Source organism: Antechinus flavipes, chromosome 2, assembly GCF_016432865.1.
Source record: "Antechinus flavipes isolate AdamAnt ecotype Samford, QLD, Australia chromosome 2, AdamAnt_v2, whole genome shotgun sequence".
Lineage (NCBI taxonomy): Eukaryota > Metazoa > Chordata > Mammalia > Dasyuromorphia > Dasyuridae > Antechinus > Antechinus flavipes.
Genome location: NC_067399.1, coordinates 547,461,236 through 547,474,991, shown reverse-complemented (window position 1 = coordinate 547,474,991; position 13,756 = coordinate 547,461,236). Strand labels below are relative to the sequence as shown.

The 13,756-nt window shown below is 42.7% G+C and overlaps 1 protein-coding gene across 1 annotated transcript; it reads left to right on the top strand.

Moving 5' to 3' along the window:
* Positions 1-9,710: 9,710 nt before the first annotated feature.
* On the top strand, positions 9,711-12,703 carry FOXB1 (forkhead box B1). Its single transcript, XM_051973955.1, has one exon. The coding sequence runs from the start codon at positions 10,007-10,009 to the stop codon at positions 10,976-10,978; it is 972 nt and encodes a 323-aa protein (XP_051829915.1). The 5' UTR covers positions 9,711-10,006; the 3' UTR covers positions 10,979-12,703.
* Positions 12,704-13,756: the final 1,053 nt, after the last annotated feature.

Below are 13,756 nucleotides of genomic sequence, written 5' to 3'. Positions count from 1 at the left end.
GCCCTTAAAATAATTTACCACAGGTTAGAAACTAAGAAGAATTTATTTGAAGACACACAAATGCATATTTATTATACACATGTAGGCATTAACAATGTAAATTACACCGCCAGCAGTTAGTTGCTGGTTGTTTATTCATTAGATCTTTAGAAAATCTACATTGCCTCCAGATAGTAGGATGATAATGTGAAATACACAAGGAGTTTACATAACCAGCTCAAGTCGCAGTGCTCTGCACTTGATGACTCCCTGTCACCAACAGGTTCGAACGATCTCAAAGAGGACTCAAAAAAGACACAGATTTGAATTTGATCTTGGGGACCTGAGAAACCAGCAATTTTTGAGGATTTTGTGGAAGGGTGTTCAAATATAGAAGAAGCAGAGCAGCATTCTCTAAGTTAATTGAACTTCACTTGACTACGTTTGTTTTAAAAATCATAATAGGGAAAGGCAGTCATAAAAGATTTCCTTGGAGTGAGGAAAATCTCATTCAGCCCTGCCTCTGACATGTACTTGCTGTGGATCTCTGGTAATTCTTGTACTCTCTTGGAACCCCAGACCATTTTCAAAGACTGAAAATTACAGTCTAGTAGTACTGCATCAGTGGAGTAAGTTTCTACACGTTTGAAATAACTGTTGCAGATTCCCCCACCTTCCACCCCCCACCCCCACCCCCAAGAAAAAGACCTCAAGGAGAGTAGAGAAGTGAAAGATAAAGGAGCTTCAGAAATAAAATAGGGAGGAATGGAAGGCGAAAGAGGAATTCATCATTCCTAGATTTCAAATAATTAACGGAGTGATGATGATGGTGAGGAATGTTCAGCGTCCCTAGCTGCTTCAAGGAGAAAGTCAAATGTGTAAGGACTCCTTGCCCAGTAGCACTGCTATATTTTGGATATCATACCTTTGTTCACCCTGCTAAGTACTCTAGGTTCTGCCAATTAAAAATAGCTTATTTCAGGAAGTGTACACACACAATTTCACAGGAAATCTTGTACTGGGTCACTTTCTTTTGAGTCTCCTTCAATGCACCGCAGGTCTGATTTAGCCCAAGGAACATAGAAAGAGAAAACTTATTAGATAGTTTCTCCCAAAATTTTTTTAGCATATTTTCCCAACAAGACACACCTTTTACACTAAATAGTAAGTGAAAATCAACGTATTTTTTGTTGTTTATCAAGCTTATAGAAAAGTTTGATCTAAAAGACCTCAGAGGAGAGTCTCTTCCTGGAGTTTGAGCGATTCACTTAGGGGAGAAAGGAAAAATATACGGAGATGTCAGCAACCATTCCAAGGGTTCTTTACTTTCTCCTTTGCCCCAATCTCCTTCCCCAATCTACTAATAACAATAATCATTCAACTCAGGCTTCCGCGTCAACTCTTCTTACTACCTACTTTTCGATAAGGACTTTCATATACCAGCCTATGGCCAGTTATCGTAATAACAGAGACTATATGAAATAAATTTTTAAAGAAATGCATTGATTTCCTGGGTCGGGCAGAACTAGAGTAAAAAGCAGATGCTAGTTTGGTTTATGCGCCCTAAACATGTGTTGCTCCTAACGTATGACGTCAAACTGGAGACAAGAAAAGGAGATGGAAAGTGGTGAAGGAAAACACAGGAGATTTTATTTCTGGACCATCTTTAAAAGCTTTGAGGATAACCTTTGTTCAACTATTTTGGCTTCTGATATGACAGTCAGCAATTTTCCATGGAGCCAGAAAACTGAATTATGCGGCCACTTTTATCGAAGAGTGGAACTTGAGTCTAGGCAAGGTCTTGGTGACTGGGGGCTGAGGGTTGAGTGCAGGCAGGGGAGGTGAGGGGCGGATGGAGGGAGGAGAAGGGTCAGGGTGGATGCGACAGAGGTGGGAACCTGCGCAGTTTTCAAGTCTAGTTGCTCTGGCCTTCGGAGATCCTAGGGGCGCCCTGGATGAAAACAAGCCCGAATTTAGAAAGAGATGAGCTGAACAGAACTGGCAGAAAGAAGAGAGAACTGAAGGCGGTCTTTTAGGACGGGGACTCGCGCTGCCTCCTAGCTTTTCTTACTGGGGGGGTAAGGGGGGAAGGTTAGGAAAGATCAGTCGCTTTCTTTCTCACTTGCTTTCTTTATTAAAAAAAAAAAAAAAAAGCTTTGTGGGTGGCAGCGCCGCGGGAGACTCAGTGAGACAAAAAACAAAAAATCCAACACAAAAAATCAAATAGTTTTAACCTTCCCAGGAACACTGCGAGTTATTACATCTAATAGTTGACGTAGTCGTCAGCCCCTGCTACCATTAAGAAAACACATTCCTACTATTTATCTCTTGTTAAGCTCTCTTCGTCAAATATTGCAAACAAAGCCAAACATTTTGGCTTTTAAGTCTCTCCCTTTCCCCCTTTTTAATTCTTAAAAAAAAAAAAGAAATAATAGAAGGGCTCATACACAATCGTGGTTCACTTCGACGTCATAGTTGTGTGTGTGTGTGTGTGTGTGTGTGTGTGTGTGTGTGTTTTAAAAGTTTTTCAAAAGTGGTGCATGCAACCGAGATAGAATTTGCTTCATACAACATTGCAGTTAACCCAAGGCTTAAGATCTCCATGTAATACTTTCAAAAGAGTTTGGAAGCTTTGAACACTTTATAAATTAAAAACTGCTTCTTTTTCTTCTTCCTCTTCTTTTTTTCCCCCCAAAATCACTCCAAAGAAGTAATGTTTCCTTAGTAGGAGAAGGTAGTGCCCGGCCACATTAAAACTAATAACAATCCGAGAGAAGTAATAAAAAGTTTGTAATACTACAAATTAGTATGAAAAATATAGGGTTTTTTCTTCCCTTAAAAAAAAAAAAAACTTGCTCCACCCCGCTCTTAAACAAAACACAATACCTTTTTCTGGGTGGTACTGCACAGAAGTTGATTCAGTTTTGACAATGTTGTTTAGCTATCATTTGCTATTTTGAATGAATGGGAGCAATCCCCCTTTTTACAACATTTGTTTCCTATTATGGAGAGGTGCAGCAGTTGAGGGCAGACATGTGAAAGTGGCTGTTTGATTCTCTTTTTCATCCTCCTGACCCTGCTTTTGTCCCTTCTCACCCTGGGAATGTCACGCCTCACTACTTCACTTTGAGATGCTCTAGAAAGTGGCTTTGTTATTCCCTTTTAGACATACACGAAATTGTTCTCATTCCCCCTGCTGTAAAAGATACTTCACATTGGGACTCGGTTCACAAGTGCAATGCAATTTGGCTTAGCTCAACCTTTGTTCTGCTTGTACAAATGACCAAACAGTGCACACATTATACAGTTGATCTACTGCTGCCTTAACACCAGAGTTAGGGGCTGGGAGAAAAGCAAGTTAATCCCTTCAATACTAAGGTGGCATTTTCAATATTTCCTACAATAAAATAAAATAAAAAGATTTGAAAATGCTACTTCTATTTAAAACAGCGTAGAACAAAGTACATGGGGATGTTTCAGTCTCCTAACTCTTGCCCTCTCCCCCAAAAAAACCCACAGACTCTTTCAAATAACTTTTAGACAAATACAGTTAGAGGGTTTGTAATGCTCAATTCAAACCTATTCAAGTGTTTACATGCAAAGAAATGGAGGCACATTATTTAGAAACCAAGGCTTTTTAAAGCTTCAAGGTCCCAGACCCAGCTACAGCAAGAAGTGACCAACTTATCTTTTCCCAAAAACATTCTAAAGAGGGCGTATTGTCCTAGGTAGCAGAGTCTTTACGAGTGTCGGAATTTAGTATTCACAATAGTAAGATTTTAGTACTTAATCTGGGAGGAGTGCAATGTTAGGAGTGCAACACCTAATATTGAGTAATATTTATTTTCTGCTTGGGATAAGGGTGAAGGAGGGGGAATGGGTCATTTTAAGCTGGCTAAGTTTTCGAAGCTTCTTGGAAAATCCTTTCATCTAAACCCGGCTGTTCCCTGTAGAGTTGCACGCAGATTTTTCTCAAGGTGGATACAGTTTCCAGCTAGTCCACAAAATTCAAAACAGACCTAAAGCAAATTCACACTTGTCTATTTCGGGAACGCTTGGATTAGAATAGGGTTTGAAACCCTCACTCCGGCCCCACGTCATTATCAGTCCCATTCCCGACAAAACTAAAGCAAGAGATAGACAGAAGGTGGAGATCATAGACTTGTCTGAAACCTAGAAGTGGGATGAATAAGCTGTTTTCAGGAATTGGGTTGTCAATTATTAGAGCATCCCCCTTCCCCGCCCCCCCCCCAACTCCCAAACCTCCTGTTTTAAAAAAAGCACTCGGGTTTACTTTCCAAATAGATTGTAACAAAAATGAGCCAGATTGGAGGATTTCCCCCCTTGCTTATATAGCTTTCTTGAACAGCTTTTTCTCTATTTTTGAAAACTCTTTAAAATCATAGACGAAGTGAAAATCAGAGCACCTTAGTCGTAATAGAATTTTATTATACATGTTCTCATAATTTTTTTGTTTTTTTAATTTTCTGATATTTCTTTTTTCATATCAAGTAATGAAAACAGATTGCTGTAAAAATCTAGGACTGACTGCAATACGTAATTCAAGAACTTCAATGACATGGTACATTTCCTTCAAAAAATGCTCTTGGAAGTCTGTGATGCTGGGGAACAGTTTTGCCTGCGAAAACCGGACAGAGAGCATTTCCCCTGTCCCTTAAGAAACCGAAAGCAAGAAGGGAAAGATGCTATCAACGGCTGCTGCGTATGGAGTCTCTGATTAGTAAAAGGAGAAGAGCAGGGAAGGTGTGACTGAACTAAGAGAGGGTTGAGAAACCTGCAGGAACTGGCCCTGAGAGTTCTGGAGGAGTTATTTTGTTATTGCAAATATAGATTCAGGGGAATGTTTTTTAATTGACCGTTGACAAGCAGTGGGAGTTTGTTTTAGTGCTGAATACTCCGGGAACAAAATCCTTTTGAAAGAAAAGCTAAGTAGTTTCACGCCACCAAAGTGCAGATTTGGTAAAGAATGCTCGGTGGGACAAAGACCTTGGTGCGTTCGCCCTAGTTCCCATAGGCAGCAAAATCACTTTGGTAAACGCAGAATCTGGCTCGTAAGGGGGAGGAGAAGTGTTGGGGTTGGGGGGGTGGGGAAGAGGAGGAAGAAGTAAAATAAATCCTGGTCTGAAAGAGACAAAAGAAAAACTTTCTATCTATTCCCCTTCATCCCCAACAAATTTTCATTGTCAATAAGAGACAAAAATACGAAGAGGAAAAGGAAGAAGAGAGAAGGAGAAAGCAAGAGAAGGAGGGGAGATGGGAAGGGAGACATATCAGCCTAGAGACAGGGAGAGGCAGACAGAGCCAGAGACACAGAGAGACAGAGAGACAGAGAAAAAGAGACAGAGACACAGACGGAGGAGGGGTGGAAGTGGAGTGGCTTAGCTAAAAACTCTGCTTCGCTTTAACAGATTTGACTTTCCAAACTAAGACTTAGTATTGTTTTTGCAGCCTAGGAAACCCTAATGAGTCAGTTGGTACTTTACCCCCCCCCCCCAGTCTCCAGTGTTTTGTAAATATTAACAAGATAGAGAAGGTTATTCTCTTCGAGTGTGGGGACTAGAGGTATTTGCTTGTGATTGTTGGTGTTTTTAATATGAGAAAGTGCTCCCTCCCCACCCATCCCTCCACTCACGCACCTGCTTGAAAACAGAAGGAATAAAAATCAATATTGTATTTGTCACCCCTCTGTCTCCTTTTTACTCCCTCAACAGCCCGGGTGCCACTGAAGCGAATTGTGGATTTATGGGGGGAAATTAGCATAAATTATTACCAAATCTGTAACCGTGTGTGGTCCAGCTTGTGGGAAAAGAGGCTATTGCGAACCCTCCAAGCAGAAAGGTGGTCCTTGGTGGGCTTCATGGAAGCAATGAATGGCTATTGCACGAAATAGATTTCCATTTGGTTTGCACATTGATATAATTGACTTATGTGTATTTTATACAGTTTTCCCAATACCCCCCTAAGCCTTCTATTTGAATTTATCCCCTAAAAGCTCCTGTTTGTTTTGGGTTTCTGCACAATAGACACTGATGCACTTTTCAAGCTTTCTGGAAAGTGTTCATTTCCCTCCCCCTTTTCCATAATGCTGGTTTTAAAATGTTGTAAATTGTATTCAAATCCCCCACCCCATCCCACATACACTTTGTTTAATTTCAGTAAGAAGAGGATTTGTCTAATAATGTTTAGGAAAATCTATGTTCTGAATCTGAGAATCCCTCCTCACATTTAGTTGGGTTTACTTCATTATGTTTATGGATGGATGAGTAAAAAGCATGTGGATGTTTCTCTCTGTGTGTGCTAAACTTCAAATATTTCCAGAACTCTGATTTTTATTTTTATTATCAATGATCCTAAGGCTGGTGATTGCAACTTTCCAGGAAACATGGGAAAAGATTTATTTCAGCTTGCATTTTAATACTTCAACAATTTCAGTCTTTGAGTTAGTTAATTTTCTGTTTATTCTAACTAAAGATTTAGATAGCTACATAGTGCTCCTTTGCAAGACAATAAAATGCTAGTTAACACTAAAAACTGTCTCTATGTCTCTGTCTCTGTGTCTCTCTGTGTCTCTCTCTGTCCCTGTATGTCTGTGTCTCTGTCTCTGTCTCTGTTTCTGTCTCTGTCTCTGTCTCTCTCTTTCTCTCTCTCTCTCTCTCTCTCTCTCTCTCTCTCTCTCACACACACACACACACACACACACAAGTAAAAAGAAATTTTTCCTGTTTGCCCTTATTATATTGTTCCTTGTCCCCAAATAGAGCCATCATTTACCTATCTCCTTTTTTGCTCTTCTATTAAAAAAAAGAAACAAAACTTTTTGCACAAGCAATTAAAGATACTAACCACATAGTGACAGTTTGTTCATTATATAATCTATAATCATATGTATATGTGTGTTGAGATGTTAAAAAGAAGACTAATGACATTCACCAGTGCCTTAATAGGCCACTCTACCTATACTCCATTTCTGAAGAAGGAAGAGGAAAGGTCTTCAAATCCAGTTTTTACTTGAGAATGTACTTCAATGCTTTCCCTCTGAGAATTGTGATCTTTTATGGAAAAGGAAAAATAGGTACATGATTCATTAAAAAAAAAAATTCGGAAATGCCAGTAGTTGCACTAGTTCCCAAACCTGTCTTTTCCGGGTCCCTAGGGAAGAGCTTTGCCTCCCATCCCAGAAAAAAAAAACTATCTGAACTAGTCACCACAATTTAACTTGCTGAGCCTTGTTATGTGGTTAATGAGAGCTCGGCTCCAGTAGGTACTCCCAGGGACAGTGGCTTAAATGCGGTTTTCACTAATATCTAGGTGGTTCATCTACATATAAAGAATCTTCTTTCTGGAATCATCACACTGTATACGGATGGGTACTTTTCCCCTCCCCCTTTCTATCTCTGCCCCCCCCCCCCCTCCCTTCCTTCTCCCGGTTATTTTTACTGAATTAAGAAGGTGACATTATTCTTTTCTTCAAGTACTTCTGTTAATATTGAAAAACGTGCGCTTGCATTTCAAACAAGTCAGCTCAGACCCGGGAGCCATTTCAATATTAATGAAATTGTTTAATCTCCTAAATACATCGTGTTTAAGTTACGTTTTGGTGAGTTATTGACCACCTCCGAAAATGTTGTTAATGGGGGGTGGGGGGTAAGGGCGTGTTGGGCTGTTTGTGTGTGTGTGTGTGTGTGTGGGGAGGGTGTTCTACTAAGTATAGAATATCTTCTTTATGATAGTCAGAATCAGCTTTTTAACCTCATCGGAAAATTTGCTGAGATTAAAATGTCAACATTTTTTGATATGCTCTCCCTACATTTCTCTAAAATACTTGAAAAACGATGTGTTTGGACTATGAGGATAGGACAAATTTCTCTTAAAACCTCAAAGTCATGCAATGCTCAGGGATCGTACAAATAGATAATTACAGGGCACGCGGGGACATTGATTTAGCGTTTATTCTACATCGATTAAAAATACATAATTGAATTCATCCGAGAGAGCGATCCAAAGAAAAGCTAGAAAACTGCACTAAACATCTCCGTTAGCACTCACATTCGCCTTCGACCCCCCTCCCTCCCGAAAATCAAAACTGTTCCCCTCTCTTTGCAAGCCTCAGAAGCTACTGCTGGTTTTATGGGACTTCTGATGGCTTTCTGCAGGACTCTCTATTTTCATGTAGCCTGGACATCCTAAATAACCTCTCCTGGGGAAGGGAGGGAAAAACTCTGAAAAGTTCCGGCTGTAAAATGCAAACTGGGAGATTCAGTCCTCTAACACTTGAAACAACTAGGTAAATGGAACCTCCAACTCCCTGGAGTTTGATTCGAGCATAGGAAAACAAGCAGGAATTCACCTGGTTAGAATACCATCTGCATTGAACTGACATCTACAACTCTAATGTCAAATCAAATTACCCGAGTAATTTTAAAGCAGACAGTTTGGCAAGTAATATACAGATACCCTGCCTTAATTTTTTTTTTTTTAAACCCGACCAAAACGTTTAGAGGCAAAATGGGCTCCTATTAAGGGCTGTCCGATCCAATTATATAATTTATAAAACCCCATCAGATTTTTTTTTTTAAAGCGACACACCAAATTCTGCACGGCAGAGGAAACAGCTTAGAAGGTAATGCAAACTTCAGCCGGCCTCGATGAGGACTGAAAAGTATTGCATTTTCATTATAATCACCCTTGCAACAGCCATGAACGCGGTTTGATTGGGCAAAAGGAAAAGTCTCTCGTTAAGGAAAAGCCCTGCCTTAAGTTAGCCAACAATACAAATCAGTTAACAATGCAGAACAAACAGAATACCACAGCCAAGCAATTTCCATGTCAAACATCGCTCTGCTCAGTAGCTCCATTTGTAAGTGTGAATCGCAGACTAAGCTCCCTGCGCAGTCCATAGAAGGGCCGTTGCATACCTTCACACGAACTGAGACTGGGGGTGCCATCCCACTTCAATTCCGGTTGTTGAGCCTTTTCACCCCTCGTCTTGTCTTCAAATGGAAATGATTTCTATTGGCCCAAGGTGTCCATGTAAATAGGTGTAAATGAAACCAGATTATGCCTCTCTCTCTCTCCTCTCCCTCTCCCTCTCTCTTTCAGCCCCCTCCTTCTCCAGCCCCCTTTCCCTCCCTCCATTCCTCCTTCTCCTCCTCCTCCTCCTCCTCCTCCTCCTCCTCCTCCTCCTCCCAAGGCGATTGTCATATGATAGCAAAGAAGTGGCACATTAATGAAGCGCCTCTACAGGGGTCTTTTCTGCTCCTGTCACCGCATAAAACTATCAGATGGTTACAGGAAGGACATGGAGGCAACTACCTAGCTCAGCATCGCGACGGAGGAGAGAGCAGCTCTCGCTGCAGCCCCGGCGCAGTTGCTGCCGCCGCCAGTGGTCACTGGAGCTGAGGCTGCCCGCCGGGAGGGGGGCACAGAGTTGGAGATCGCCGGGAACTGTGAGGCTTCGGGGCTTCGAGGGGCTGCCGAGCCGAGCGCGGAGCCTCACAGACAAGCACTAGTGCAGCTGGGCTTTGGGAAACGGACGCCCAGCGGGCAGCATCCCGGATGCGGACGGCCAACTTCGATCAACTTTAAGGTGGGTACTGCCTAAGTTCCCCCCTCTCCAATCTTCTTCTTCGCCACCTCCGAGTCCCTGGGCCCCCTTCTCGGGTTCTTCTGCATTTCTCTCTCCTGCTTACTGTTCAGCCATTGACCAGTATGGCTCGAAAAGTTACTTTGGAGAGGTTATGGTCCCAGGCGGGTCAGAGACTAACCGAGATCTTTAAGGTTAAATTGGGGTTGGTACTCTTCTCCCCCTCCCCTGTTCTTTCCCTTACTCCATACTTACTGTTTCCCCACTTCTTTTCCCCTTTCCCTCCTCCCACCTATAAATAGACCTATAACTGGACCCTGCTGACCTCGAGGTATCTGTCCGTCTGCCCCCTCCCCCAACCTTCCTCTCCCTGGCAGATCGAAGCAGCCTGCCAGCCCGCCCGCGAGGAGGAGGAGGAGGAAGATGCCTCGGCCGGGTCGAAATACGTACAGCGACCAGAAGCCGCCTTACTCTTATATCTCCCTTACTGCCATGGCCATCCAGAGCTCCCCAGAGAAGATGTTGCCCCTGAGCGAAATTTACAAGTTCATCATGGACCGCTTCCCCTACTACCGGGAGAACACACAGCGTTGGCAGAATAGCTTGCGCCACAATCTTTCCTTCAACGACTGCTTCATCAAGATCCCGAGGCGGCCAGACCAGCCCGGTAAGGGCAGCTTCTGGGCTCTGCACCCTAGCTGCGGTGATATGTTCGAGAACGGCAGTTTCCTGAGGCGCCGCAAACGCTTCAAGGTGCTCAAGTCTGACCACTTGGCGCCCAGCAAACCGGCCGACGCGGCTCAGTACCTGCAGCAGCAGGCCAAGCTGCGCCTTAGCGCCCTGGCAGCTTCGGGCACCCACCTGCCTCAAATGCCCGCGGCCGCCTACAATCTGGGTGGGGTGTCACAACCCTCGGGTTTTAAGCATCCTTTCGCTATCGAGAATATCATCGCTCGCGAGTATAAGATGCCCGGGGGCTTGGCTTTCTCCGCTATGCAGCCGGTGCCCGCCGCCTATCCCCTCCCGAACCAGTTGACTACCATGGGCAGTTCCTTGGGCACTGGCTGGCCCCATATGTACGGTTCAGGTATGATCGACTCGGCCACCCCTATCTCCATGGCGAGCGGCGACTACAGCGCTTACGGGGTACCACTGAAGCCTCTGTGCCATGGAGGGCAGACGCTGCCAGCCATCCCGGTGCCCATCAAACCCACGCCGGCTGCTGTGCCCGCCCTGCCCGCTTTGCCCGCGCCCATCCCCACGCTGCTCTCGAACTCGCCTCCCTCACTCAGCCCCACTTCTTCGCAGACAGCGACCAGCCAAAGCAGCCCCGCCACGCCGAGCGAGACTCTCACCAGCCCGGCTTCCGCCTTGCACTCTGTGGCCGTGCACTGACCCGGAGCGGCTGGGCCCCACGACTCCCTCCTGGCTTTCCTTCCCCTTAGCCACACACAGTCCCCGATTGAGTCTCTCGGGGATATCTTCTAACCACTCACCCCACACCTGCTTCCTCTACTCCCAGCTTCCCCAAGCCACACAAGATCTCCATTTCAACCGAGTGCAGGCTAGCTGCGCCAGGGTTGAAATTCTGACCATTCTCCTTTCCTTTAGGTCCAGGCCCCGGTTTTCTAAAACTTTGTTTTGGACAGCAAAGGAAATACAACAGAAACTTGAGAGACTCCACGAACTCAGCGCCTACAGGCGTGCAGGAATTTTCCTGGCCCATCCCCCTCTGGAGAGTGAAGTTGAGTCACTCCCTCCTTTCTTTTCGCCCCCCCTCCCCATCTTGGGGTAGGAGAGAAGCCCCTGTTAGGACCGCCTGCCACTCGCCGCCCATTCCCAGGCTTCCTTCAGAATCCGAACCCTCCACGACTCCTTCCCGCCCTTCTTTTGTCAGTCAACAATTCAGAAATAACATAAATCGCTCTTGATCTTCTCTTTATTTTTTCTTCTACCTGCACCTGCACTGGGTGCGCCACTACCGGACGCCTTCAGCAGTGAGGCGGCAGAGCAAGTCACTTAAGATCCTGATTTTGTTTGTGTCTTATCCAAGGTGGGATGGGACCACCTTGGTCCAGAATTCCCACAGCAGTCCAAGTCCTAGTGCGCTCCCAAGCCACCCCTTTCTCAGTGCTTGCCGGACAGCAGCCAGCAAATTCACCCAAGTTGCTCGGCGGCTTGATCCAATCTCTCCAGTTTGTGGGCTCTGGGTTTGGTTTGGTGTATTTCATTTTTCCAACCGGGAGCACTGAGCATTGAAGTGTTGGAAGTAGAAAGGGTAGGCACGAAAGCCAAGGGCAGGACCCCTTTCCAAAGTGAGTGGGGGAGGGGTGGGAGAAACAATAAACAAATAAACAAACCCCATATTGTTTACAAAGTTCCAGTCAAAATGTAAATAGTGAACTTGAGTCTGTACCCCGAGGCTTACTAGGCCCACTTTTACAAATATCAGTTGAAGAGTCAACTTAGACTTTTCCGTTTCTGTCCAGGTGGTTTAGAAGAAAGTTGGGGTTTAGAACCGGGGAAGCTGGGAAAGTTCATTTGTATGACAACTTTTTCTGATCCCTTAGAGATCATTTAAGCTATTTATTTTACTGCTTAATAAAATTAAAATGAAATAAAACCACAAATAAGAAGACAGCCAAGGGTAACCCTTGATGAGCAAGCTGCAGTAGTGAACCTGGTAAGATGAGGTGGAAGGAATATTGTTGGAAATTTCTCCTACAAGACTAGTCTTTCTGTTTGCTTTATTAGAAATTTTCTTTTATTAGAGACTGAAAGGGCTGCAAAGGGATGTACATGCTTGTGAATAGGAATGATGATAAACTGTGTAAAATGCACTTTTTGTTTGCTATATTCCCTTAGTTTTAGGTAGTTTGCTGGAAACCCGAATTGTTTTTTTTCTGCTGTGAACTGCTTAAGTTAAAAAACAAAAGTTGTCATCAGAGCTGTAAAGAAATCTTTTCTCCCCTTCCTGTACAGAATAAGCATGACATTTAAAATATTGATGTTCTTGTTCCCAGCATGCCTGTTTTAAGACAAAGGATTAAAAAAAAAGTGTCTATGTTAAATTATGAACCTAGTCCAAATAATATTTTCTCATTAAAATATGTAAATTAAGATTTAGTTTCTTGTCTTTTTGAATAGTTGCCCCCCAAAAAGAACATTTTAAGAACTGTAAATGCTACCTGAGATACAATTTTTAAGGGACATCACAGAATGTCTTTCCTACTTCCTGTTTGTTTGTAACCTGAATTCCTTCTACTTTGCTTTTACCTTTGGGAAAGATTTTTTTTCAGGCAGACTCTAAAAGATGTTCATATATGCACGATCTGTGTCTATTACACAGGTGTAACAAAGAAAAAAAAAACTCATGACAATCCTTGATATCTCCTCTATCTGGCATTTATCTTAAGGTACCTCAAGATATGCAAAATAATATGCATGTAAGTTCAAACAATGCTTCAGAGAGAGGCAGTATAGCTATTTTATCAGTATAAATTTAAACCTCCTACTTATGCATTCCAGTTGAAGTCAGATTTAAATATCATTTTAAATTAAGTTATTATAGTCCTTGAGACTTTCTTTTTCAGAATAGCCCAAATAACTCAACACATCTATAAAACAAATGAGTCACTTGGATGGAAAATATTTGGATTAATTGTTCTACTTTGGAAGAGAATGTTTAATGAACTTAATTTTCAAGAAATGCATGTTAGCTTCCCAAGAGCTTGATTCCAAATATTTTTTTAATTTCTTTAGATTCTGAAAGTAATATTAAATGGCATTTATGGCTTCATGCCATGAAATTTTATTGTAGGAAATGCCATATTTTGAAACGCAGGTGTGCATTCAGCTAAAAAAGTTACAAGACAAAGATGCTTAAATGCTTATTGTTATTTGAGATATACATTTTTGGAAACCATAAGGCATAATGTGTAACCATTTAAAATGATTAAACAAAATAACTTTGGGCACACTAAAAACATGAATATAACAGAATTTTCTGTAGTTTTCAGAAAAGAATAATCTGTGTTTATCAAATACTCAGAAGTGTGCTTCAAGAAAAGAAGTTTAAGATCAACGTAGAGCAATTAATCCTATTGCAACCAATTTTTAAAAGCATGGATCCCACACACAGCCAAAAAGAAAAAAAAAAAAAAAGAAAGGAAA

Excerpts from the sequence above, each read along its gene's own strand:
- FOXB1 (XM_051973955.1), top strand. The coding sequence starts at position 10,007 with ATGCCTCGGCCGGGTCGAAATACGTACAGCGACCAGAAGCCGCCTTAC.